The sequence below is a fragment of the Phragmites australis genome, chromosome 6 (assembly GCF_958298935.1).
Source record: "Phragmites australis chromosome 6, lpPhrAust1.1, whole genome shotgun sequence".
Lineage (NCBI taxonomy): Eukaryota > Viridiplantae > Streptophyta > Magnoliopsida > Poales > Poaceae > Phragmites > Phragmites australis.
In genome coordinates, this window is record NC_084926.1 from 13818496 (window position 1) to 13829752 (window position 11257).

Genomic DNA, 11257 nt, shown 5'->3' on the forward strand with positions numbered 1-11257 from the left:
AGGTTCAAATCTTGGTGTCTATTATTTGTATGCACGTACGTATTCAACGGTATTATCTATATGTTATTCACGAGTACGTGCGTATGGTATAGGTAGGTGTACGTTGCCTTGTAATGCCCAAAAAAAAAGAGATAAGCACGCACGGATCGGGCCAGTTTGGCACGTCGACATCGGCGAATGGCGACTGCTTCAGTTCTTCAATGCAGTCACGACTCTTTCTGAAAACATAGTCGGCGAGTGTAACGCTGAATTTTCGTGGAGGCTTGTTGCCGCCCAAGTTCTTTGGAGCTCGGCCCAATAAAGGGCGGGCCATCTGGAAGGTGTATTGCTTGGAGATTTGGGCTAGATCATGGGCTGAGCCGAGCCAGGCTAGATACCTCTCGGTCTCAGGACGGGACTCATGGAGGAATTTCTCTTCTACTTAAAACAATTCATAGTATTTCTGGCACCAAGTACAACGTCATGCTACCTCATCTCCAAGCTCTGACAAGTGGTCCCTCTGTGATTGTGTGTCAGAAAGTTGGTACTATATGGCTGCATGGCACAAAATTAGTTAATTTTATCTACCGATATAATTCACAATAGGTTAATGCATAGTTGTTTCAAGCGGAAACAAGATTTAGTACTCCATAATGTTTCCAGAAAGTTCTTTATTTTTTAGCATTTTAAAAATCCATCCTCAAACCATGACCTCCTGAGTTCTGACAGTAGTAACATGATTTGATTGAAAAGTCCCATGTCACAAACTAATAGTCATTCCTTCCTTATCCTTTTGCAAAGAGATCTAAGGCGTAGGTAGTGAGCAAGATATGCTACTGATTATTGTGGCTCTTTAATTTATTATATTCATACTTATGCTTCTTAATTTAACTTTTATACGATGCTAATCAATATATGTTTTTTTGACTTATTTCTATCAAGATTGATTCATAGTATTTTTTGAGTTCTACACCTAAGATTCTAGCTAGATAGATCAAAAATTTAATTTTGTTAGTGGTGTTATTTATCTTACTCGTCACTTGTTGCAATATTATTGATCTTATTTTATTAGTAATGTATCGATTTGAGGGTTGATTTAGTAGGACTATCAGGTGTGCTCAGGCACACCAAAAAAACGATATTTAAACTTGTCATATATGTAGTTTGGCTAATTCTTTTGATAAAGTATTATGGTGTGAATAGCATCAAGATCAGTCATGCGATATTCTCGTAAAAAGTTTTTTAGTTTGCATTGCAATATTATCGATTTTATTTTGTTAGACACGTGGATTCCACGTACACGCTTACTATCAATATTAACTTTTGACTAAGTGATCTTGGAATTTATGTAGCTTTCATCATTCTGTTTTTTAAAGACATTCAAGGGTGATTTACAATAATTAGGCTATATATATATTGATCTTATTTTATTATATTAGGAAAACTAGTCTGTACTCTCGTAAGTACATACTCCTTACTATAATATACTACATAAATAAATTGAATATACTCCTTTATCACTATGAGTATATTTATTTACTCATTCTAAGATACTTCAATGTGAATTACAAGAAAAAATTGAAAAAAAAGTCCATCAATTTTAATAGATTTTGATAATACCTTTATATTTCTACATAAAATATAATATAATAAAAAATACAAAACCACCAAAAAAATATACATAGCATTTGGATGATTTTATATACTCACATGCTCCATGTACATCATTTATCACATGAGATACTTTCTATATTATAAGATACATATGTGAGAGTACGTACTCCCGAGAGTACCAAATATACTTCATATATATATATATATATAGTCATTGGTCACGATGTCGTGATTTCCTGTCATGATAATTGAAATTATTTCACTGTTATTCTCAAAGAGAAATAGAATGTGATTGAATTTCTACGGGACAAGAACACTGGTTTGAGAATCACTCCTTAGATCTATTGATGTAAGTAATATCTATGTATATATTTAATATAATCTTATATAAATTTTATTTTTTTGCAACGCACAGGCATTTAACTAGTTATTTAAAATATATTTTCTTTTTTATTAATTTAAAAAAATTACACGTTCATTTTAAAATGACAAAACTAGGCATCTAGCCCATTTGTTAGGTGACATGTAAAAATCACCCAATAAAAGAGCGGCACATATTTTTAGTGGACCCTACCTTATCGTCCTTTCATTAGGCAATTTTTTACTTGTCGCCTGTTGGATAGGGCACAGGCGCCTAATTTCATCAATTTTTTAAACGGCCAGTAGAATTAATAAAAAGAATATATATTTTAAATATTTTTTTTGCCTCCACTTGGTGTTGGCCCGCGCCAAGTCCCTGCGTGGCCTGTCTATTGCAGCTTCCTATGGGCTGTGTGTTGGTGGGCCATTACCAGTGCTGTATAATCTGAGAGCTTGCGTTGCTGGGTTGGAAAATATTCTCTTACTCAGCTGCGGGCTCATGCGGGACGAAGCTAGTCACAAGAGCACCATAAAATTGTATGCGCTAAATATTTAGTAAAGCAGTGCACCATCGTCGTTTCGACGCTAGCTTCGTCACTGCTCCTGGGCCGATCTGTGCCGAAGCAAAACTTCGGTCAACCTACGTCCCCCCAACCTGTGCCTCAATTACTCATTTACGCCGCTGTCGTTGCGGTCAAGGCCAAGGTTGGCGGCCTAGCTAGACCACAGTGCAACTGCTTTTTAAACGGCAGCGTCCCGCGTCCCGTCAAGCCGTCACCCGTGCCAGTCGAGCAAAGTGAGCGTCCGAGTTGCAGCAGCATTACAAGGCTTGGCCTCGAGTGGCAAGGCATGCAAAAACCGAGCTGAAAGAGGCTGCTGCATCGTGCGCACTGCGCTCCGGCCGAGCCCAATCGAGCACGACTTCCCTTCCTTGCCGGTTCGCTTGCGATTGGAAGTCGATTCGACTTCCTCAGCCAGGTGCTAATCGAGCACAACTTCCCTTCCCTTGTTGAGAATTCATTTTGCCCATGAGCTGTAGATACTTCTGTGTGTTTCGTTTCGTTTCCTTTCCTGTTTGTGCTGCTATGCTCAATTGCTCATGCTTGGCATTTTGCTGCTATCGTCGAGCTCTTTGTGTGTGCCGAAGCGGAGCCGCTGAGCAGGTGTGAAGTGAGACTCACCATGCTTGCATTGCTAGCACTGTTGCTGCTGTGCCACGGAATCGGCAACATAGACGGCTCAACCGTCCATAGCAGCAACAACAGTGATATGCTCTCGCTGCTCCATTTCAAGAGGGCCATCACCGACGATCCAAACGGAGCCTCGAGCTCCTGGAACACAAGCACTCCTTTCTGCCAGTGGAACGGGGTCTCATGCAGCCTGGAGCACCCAGGGCGTGTCATCAAGTTGGACTTCGGCGAGAAAGGCTTGTCGGGCCCTATTTCCCCTTTCCTAGGGAACCTGACGTGGCTCAAAGAACTCGACCTCTCCTCAACGCTCTCTTTGGCAAGTTACCTCCTCTGAAACATCTCCGCCAACTAAAATCCCTTGATTTGGGCAATAACTGGTTGCATGATAGGATTCCGAATGCACTTGCAAATTGTTCCTACCTAGAAATATTAAACATCTCTCGAAATTAATTTTCTAGTTGGAGAAATTCCTTATCAATTGAGCCTCCTCTCCAATCTCGGGTTCTTAGAGCTTATCATAATGATCTCACAGGAACCATCCCCCCATCCATCTTCAACCTCACTCATTTACTAGTCATTTCCCTGTCATATAATAAGCTCACAGGAAGCATTCCCGACGAGCTGGGAAAACTATCAGAATTGCTATATCTGGGCCTTGATGGAAATAACCTATCAGGTGGTATACCATATACTCTACTTAACATGTCTTCTCTTCAAATACTAGGTTTGGCATCGTATATGCTAGGGCAAGCGTTGCCGCCTATCATTGGCGATGCCCTTCCTATTCTTCGATACCTTATTTTGGGGGGTAACATGTTTGGAGGCCACATCCCAGCTTCCTTGGGCAATGCTTCATACCTAAAGTGGTTAGACTAATCGTCTAACGGTTTCACTGGTACAATTGGAGAATGGATTGGAAAGTTGACGGAACTAGAAATTCTATGGGCCCATTAGTTCATGACTAATTTTGTCATATTTTGCTACCTAAGGTTAGTCTTGCCACACTTTTGTGATAAATTTTTTGACTAATTTTAGGCAAACTTTGACAAAATTTTATGTCTATAACAAGTAGGCCATGAATCTAAAAAGTTAGACAAACTAAAATAGTAACAGTAACCAAACATTATCTTACAAAACTGAGGCTAGCTAAACTTAGATATAGCAAATTTAGTTACAATCCAAATAGACCCTATATATCTCTATGATAACCACCTCATCGGGCCAATCCCGTGACCCCACACTATTAGCTATCTTGCTTGAAAGCATTCTCCAGCGAACAACGATTTTTGAGGTATCACATTCCTCGTTTTTTTTTATTGTAATTCTCCAATAATCCATATGCTTAATTTTTCTTTTCCTTTACGAGGAATACGTGTTATTTGACCTCCAGAACAGTTTCCTGTTTTTCCTTGTTACAAAACGATTCAGGATGCTCTCTGCAGTCTGCACAACCTACTACCCGACCAGCGCGCTGATGTGTAGCTCTAAAAGAAAAAGAACACATGCACCGCAGTCAGCAGACAAAGGTTTCAGCCTTATACGGTATCCCAAGGCAAGTGTAATTCATCATACTGAGCAGGGCCATCAAAACTTGGTGAGCTGAATTTACAAGATATTGGTTGATGTCACGGTAAACTCATTACCGAAGGCTCATAATATGGAAGTAACCATAGGAACAAGGCGCCAAAACGACCAAAACGAAAATAATACAAAAACCGATAAAAAAAACAAGTCAAGTACAAACTGGAGACTGGTGAGGGTAAGCATACCGGCGTAACATGTTACTTCTCAGTCGAGCTAAGGTACCAAAATTAACCTCACGCAGCAGCTTCGACCTTCTGGGCCTTATTAGAATTCTTCTCAGAGTCGGGGTTTCTACCTCGCTTACCGTTGAACTGCTTTCCTCCTCTGTAGTTCTTTCCAGCCCTAGAAAACGTTACCAAAAAAAGAAATGGATAAGCCCCATTATCTTAAGCAGAAAAACGATTATAACTTCCATGTCGACCAGCGCTGATGTGGTGCATGACGCCAGACAAAAAAATGCTTTTCAACATAACTAAATAATTTACTTGTTTATGCAAATACTTCAGACTACTTAATGGGGGCCGCACCAGCTTTAAGAAAAGATTGGAAGCGAACATTGCCAGTTGCACTGTTAAGATGGACCATTCTGTTCATGTGAGAGGCAGGGTTTTGTCCAAACAACAGCATAAGGACACAGCATGACTGGCCAAGGATTGCCTTATTAAACATCCTTCAACCACATCAGAATACGCATGCCAAAAAATCGCCTCTCACGTGGACCGAGTGTGCTAATTCGAAGCTCACCAGAGAACTCCACATATGACGTGCAATGTAGGTGTCCCATGTCCTCCACCCTCCTGAGCAGGATAGTTAAATTTGGTCCAGATGACCAGACCGAACAACTAATCCAGTCTATATTTTGCAGTGCGGAGCTTTTCTTTTTACCTATAAGTGGTTCTGCTAGTTTTAACATAAAACAAAACACATAGTGGGTTGCTATTTGTTAACTTCCAGAGATCATACAGTGCTAAACAGAACAGGGACAGATGAAATCAAACAGTGTCGACCGGGAACACATGAATACCTTCCTTTGTAGCTTCTATTATCCTTGTACTTCTCTTGAATGCTGCGTATTGTGTTCCAATAATCCTTCTCAGCTTCACCTGCAGAAACAGATGAGTAAGATCAGCAAATACGATTCCTATCAGGTGAATTCAGTTAAAACTATCAAACATTAATGAAAATAGATCCCACCAAGTATAGCACCATCGAGCGGTACAACTTCTATAGCAAAGATGCTATTCATTAATTAGCTGAGAACAAAAACCATCAAACAGTACTATAGAAAAACGTTATCTGCACTCAAGTATTCCACCCTCTGGTCAAATACAAGTGTGTTACCAGGATGGCTGCAGCAAAATTATTTTAACTTTGACCAATAATATTTTTACAAATATCAGGATCAGCCATACGAAGATGATTTTGATTTGCCTGGAAAAGTACTTTGATCATATCAAAATCTTATTACGTTCACATTGCATTTTTCAGACTCATTCAATGTCCAAAAAGGACACTCATTTGCGACTAGGGAGTACTTTAACAGTAAAAATCAAATCCAAGCTTCAAGAAATCAAAGTCAATCAAGAAAGACGATAGTTCTTACTGGTCACAGGCTCCAAAGTAACAATGTGGTCCTTTATTATCAAGCCACCTTCATCAGCTAGTACAGCAGACATGCGAGCCTTTTCAGCTGCCTTAGAATCTTCAAAGCGAAGGTATCCCGAACCATCCCCGATGCTGAAGTCCACAAACTGGAGAAAAATATGAGAAGAAGATACACAATAAGTCAATAACAACAAGTGCCAGATAGTAAATAAGCAAAACAGTTCCACAATGCAGAATCCATGCTCGTTACAAAATATTGAATACAAATTTTCATTGAGTAGCTTTGTGGCCAAAAATTGTCTAGTTTGAATTATGAAAATTCAGAAAATTTCCAAGTACAGTCAATTGATCCTAAAGAAGTTACAGCATCTTGAAAAGGCAAGGTATATGGAGAGCATCATAAATGGCATGTAGGGGGATGGCTGTCATTCACATGTTAGAAGGGTGAAATGGTATTTGAAAAATCTTAATGGCAAACTATTGACAATTCGGCTGACAACTATGGCATGGATTGAACAAGTTTTGATAAGGATGGCATGGGCGGAATAATCTACTAGAGGTGGATGATGTAAGGGGGAGTTATTCAGTGGAAAAAGAATTGTTCGCATGTTGTAGTCCATGAACTGAAATTTGGCCATTTAGCTTCATTTGTGGAGCGTATGCGAATTTATAAAAGCGGTGTACTTGCAGATTACATGATAGATTATGTAGAAGTGAAAAGAAACTCATACTATTTCATGTCAAGATAATTGCTACCATCGTTATACCAACAAAAGCAAAAGCCTGGAAGTGGTGTGAATCATCATTACCCGAACGGTTCCAAATTTTTTGAATGCTTCTTTTAGATCCTCCCTCGAGATTCGGTTCTTGGCATTGCCAGAAATGCTTCTGCCATCCATGATCAATGATTCACTATCACCACGCTTTTCACTTTGTATGAAAGCATCGCCAATGCACTTCTCTGCCGATTCTGTAACTTCGCTAGTGTTTACCTCTTTCTCTTCAGTCATGTCATCTGAGGACTTCTCTTCCTTTGTATCACTGCTCTCAGGGACCCTCTCCTCAGACCCCTGGCCTGATGGTTTCTCCATGGAATTGGAAGTTTCTAATTCGGTGGCAGAGTCATTCACTTTGTCAATGTTATTTTGTTGCACCACAGAATTAACTGTGGTTTTCTTCAATTTGAAGGCCACAATTAGGCCTTTTGGATAGCTGCAGTTAAATTTCTAGGACTCTTGGTCATAATTTAAACTCAAAAGAAATGAAATACCAATTTACCAGATAGGCTGTAAGATACTCACCCTTCGTCCTGGCTGTCCTTGCTAGGGTGAGCCTTTTCATATGCTTCTTTTTTAGACTCATGTTCAGCATCAAACTCCTTCCTTCATAATTCAGACAAGGATTTGCGAGTCAAAATATGAAAGACATCGCTTAGTTTACATTATTGCATATCAAAACAGGCAAAGAAGTAGGACAAACAATCTGTGTGAATAAAATGTTTGCTTGAATTTGACATAGTTATAGAAATGGTTGTTTAGAGTCTAGACACTGTGTGAATAAAATGTTTGCTTGAATTTGAGATAGCTATAGAAATGGTTGTCTAGAGTCTAGACACTGTTGGCTTATGTAGCAGAATCCATCCAGCAAATTTCACTTGTCAACTCCTACATGGATAATAGCAATATGGCTGGTGCACCTTAACTTTAGAAAATAAAACTTTTGGGCGCATCACAGGCTACAATTGCCCAAAAGGATTTGTCTGACCTGTGGTCGACTAACACTACTAAAGTTTCCTCTTTCGGCAAACTTAAATTACTCCCAAAATATGTCTTGCAAAGGGTCTTTAACCTTTGACATATTATGGGAACCACCTATTTCCCTTGATCATCAGTAAAATAAGTGATCATCAGTAAAATAAGTAATAACCTGCTTAGCAATGGACCCTGCTGATGAAAGTCATTCTACAACTGTAGGACATATGTAATTATGTACAGCACCAACAGTGTTTAGCACAAACTTTTATGATGAGAAACAACCACAAAACACTTTCCCTGGTACCTTTAGGTACAGCAAAGGTCAAAGTGCCTGATTGCTTATAGCACAAAAAAAATCTACAAGTGAATCAAGCTCGTTTCACATAATACATCGCAATAGCACCCTAAACAAGTTTCCTACGGCAGGACGTTTGATCATTAGCCAACAGCCTCTCATTCACCAGAGGAGACATAAAGTAAAACTTACACTGAATCTGACGAAGGTATTAATAAATACGCATTTTATCTGTACAAATAAAAAACCATCCACAACGATAAGTTAGTAGCTTACTTTGGTCTTATTTCCAGATTTGCCCCTGCAAAAAACAAACTATGCTTCATAACTTGTTTTGCTTCCTCTTCTTCAGAAAACTTGACTAAAGCAGTGCCACAGAAGTGCTTTTTGTTTGCAGTATGACATGGCAGTCGCACACTGTTCACCTACAAGTTTGTACAGAAGTACACAAAAAATGTACTTCAAAAGGCATCATGACTCCTAAAAAATCTCCAGATAACTATTTAACTTCAGAAGATAACTATAGAGCCAAAAAAATCCTAGTAGAACAGAAAATATTCAGTCCCCCTTGCAGACCTGAATACCACATAATACAATGGCACTGCCGACCAGACGATTATACTGTTCTATGCTTAGGCAGTTAACCATGCTGCTAATTTTTTTGGTTATATAAGTAAAAAATCTTGATCTGTCATGTTGAGCAGATTGAATTGAATCTATGCAACTGGTTATTCCATTGATCACATTGTATTTGTATTTCAATCCATTTGCTAACCAACCACTAGCACATTAACTATGGTATTTGAATGAAAAAAGATACAGAACACCTTTCCATATTGTGCGAAGAATGATTGGACATCTTCCAGCTTTACATTGTAAGGCGGCGGTGATGTAGCAATTATCCTATAGTCTACTTGCTCTGTGATATCATCTGGCTTCAAAAGCTCAATAAGTCTACCAATCTTCTTTCCTGATTTTAAAAGTATGACGATGATGTTAAGAGATACTTAAGTCCAGTGAAAGCGAACTGATTCTAGTCCATCAGTTCACACCTTAAAGCAACTATCCATTCTTCAGCATCATGTCCCATGACTTACAAAAGAAAATCATACTAGTTTCCAGTCTAAGTATATGTTTGATGCATGTGCTATTCCCTTACCTTTGAAGAATGAATACAAAAGAAAGAATACAGTTTACCAAACTAAACATCAGATACTAAGTACTAGATAGAACACACACCAAGGGAGATAACAAGAGCAGCCTATATATACGTAGACTTAGCATTGACTCATTAGGAGCTCCAAAGAAAACTAGGAACAACTAGGAGCAAAGATCTTAATCAAGTGCAAGGCAAGGCATCACCTTAACATGTGCTAGTTGCACATTCAACTGCCGACCACAGAAAATTTCTGCTACCTAGAACAGCAGTTTAGCATGTGCTGCAACTAAACCACGCTTTCTTAAATGGAGAGAAAGGGGAATGAATTCGCTTACCATCCTCTGATACGCAGAGCACCGGAGACCGCCGAAGCACCTCAGCAACCGCGAGCACGGTCTCTTCCAGCACAGTCTCAGGCTTCACAGCGGAGTCGAGCCCCAAGTGCGACTTCATCCGCGAGAAGGAGCATATCAAGGCCAAGCTCACCACTGCACAATGCGAACAAAACAAAACGAAAACAAAAAATTTGGCAGCTCGCCCCTACGAAATAATTAGCGGGGAGATGGACCAAGTGGGCGAGAGAGATCGTTACGGCCATCGTCGCTCTGCTCGATCGTCTCCCGCAGGAACTTGTCGCGGGGGAAGTTGCTGTCGCTGAAGTAGAAACTCCACCTGCGCGCAACAAAGCAAAAAAATGATCGGAAAAAGAAAATCATCGAAAAAAGGGGAGAAAATTTGCAGCGGGGGACAACAAGACGGGATCGGGAACCTGGCGGAGAACGCTCTTCGCCTTGGCTTCGTCGAGCGGCGCGGCGGTGGCCATGGGTGGCTCCGATTGCGATTGAGCTGGAGACTGGAGAGGAATCGGCGGTTGGGGTTTAGGCGGTTTTGGGAGGAGCGCGGGTGCTGAAGTGGCTGTTCACTCTTCACGCCTCTCCATGGAGAGTACCTTCCCGAGGAGTTTTTTTTTATATTTTTTCGAGTTTAAATTTAAATAAATAGATTCCCGGCGAAAAGATTTGCAAAAGTAGTCGTCCACCGCCCTCTCAGAGGGCTACAACCCTCTCTACGGGTGCTAACCACCCCTGAGAGGGCGGTAGGCCTAACCGCCCCCTCAGAGGGCGGCAAGAGGGGCTAACCGCCCTCGGCCTTGGGGGGCGGTTAGCCCCTAGCCGCCCTCTGAGAGGGCTTTTTTTCAACGGTCGACCAGTGCTGCTATCAGCGACCGATCGAAATAGAAACGACGGGCCGCAACCTCGGGGTTCTCCGTCGATCGGGCCTCGACCAACCGGCAAAACGGTAGGAGTCCGACCGCTCCCAACCTATAAGTATTGCAGTACATCAATAATATGTAACAACAGAAGCGAAATGATATGTAAGACCATCAGCTTTTCTAAGTACCTGTGGGTCCAGCGCTCGTCTACCGTCAGCAGCTCTCCGGGGCCTCGTGGGCGAAACACTCCTAGCTCCGTCTGGTGCTCGGCGGATAAGAAGCTGCGATGCTTCTTGTCCACGGCAGGGTCCAAAAGCTCCGGGGTCGAAGGCTGAGCCATCTCTGCATGTGAAAGACATGTACATTATTACATTGAGAAATAAATACAAGAACAACATACTTCGAATGCAAATTAACCATACGCGAAATTAACACATATTAAACTGGTACAAAACTAGCTGACCTAGACAACAGGTGCATCACCGCCTGCACTTTTGGGACAAT

General features: G+C 40.9%; 1 protein-coding gene across 1 annotated transcript; it reads right to left on the reverse strand.

Moving 5' to 3' along the window:
- Positions 1 to 4742: 4742 nt before the first annotated feature.
- On the reverse strand, positions 4743 to 10363 carry LOC133921795 (la protein 1-like). Its single transcript, XM_062366823.1, has 10 exons — positions 10293 to 10363; positions 10133 to 10206; positions 9876 to 10028; positions 9209 to 9351; positions 8658 to 8806; positions 7634 to 7714; positions 7142 to 7544; positions 6331 to 6478; positions 5752 to 5830; positions 4743 to 5069 (listed from the first exon to the last, which is right to left on the reverse strand). The coding sequence occupies exons 1-10, from the start codon at positions 10361 to 10363 to the stop codon at positions 4961 to 4963; spliced, it is 1410 nt and encodes a 469-aa protein (XP_062222807.1). The 3' UTR covers positions 4743 to 4960.
- Between the last annotated feature and the right edge of the window lie 894 nt (positions 10364 to 11257).

What these genes read in the sequence shown, in the direction of transcription:
- LOC133921795 (XM_062366823.1), bottom strand. Translation starts at nt 10,363, where the DNA reads ATGGCCACCGCCGCGCCGCTCGACGAAGCCAAGGCGAAGAGCGTTCTC. An exon ending in CGAGCAGAGCGACGATGGCC is followed by an intron (nt 10,029 to 10,132) that starts GTAACGATCTCT and finishes CGCATTGTGCAG; the next exon opens with TGGTGAGCTTGGCCTTGATA. An exon ending in AATAGAAGCTACAAAGGAAG is followed by an intron (nt 5,070 to 5,751) that starts GTATTCATGTGT and finishes AACGTTTTCTAG; the next exon opens with GGCTGGAAAGAACTACAGAG.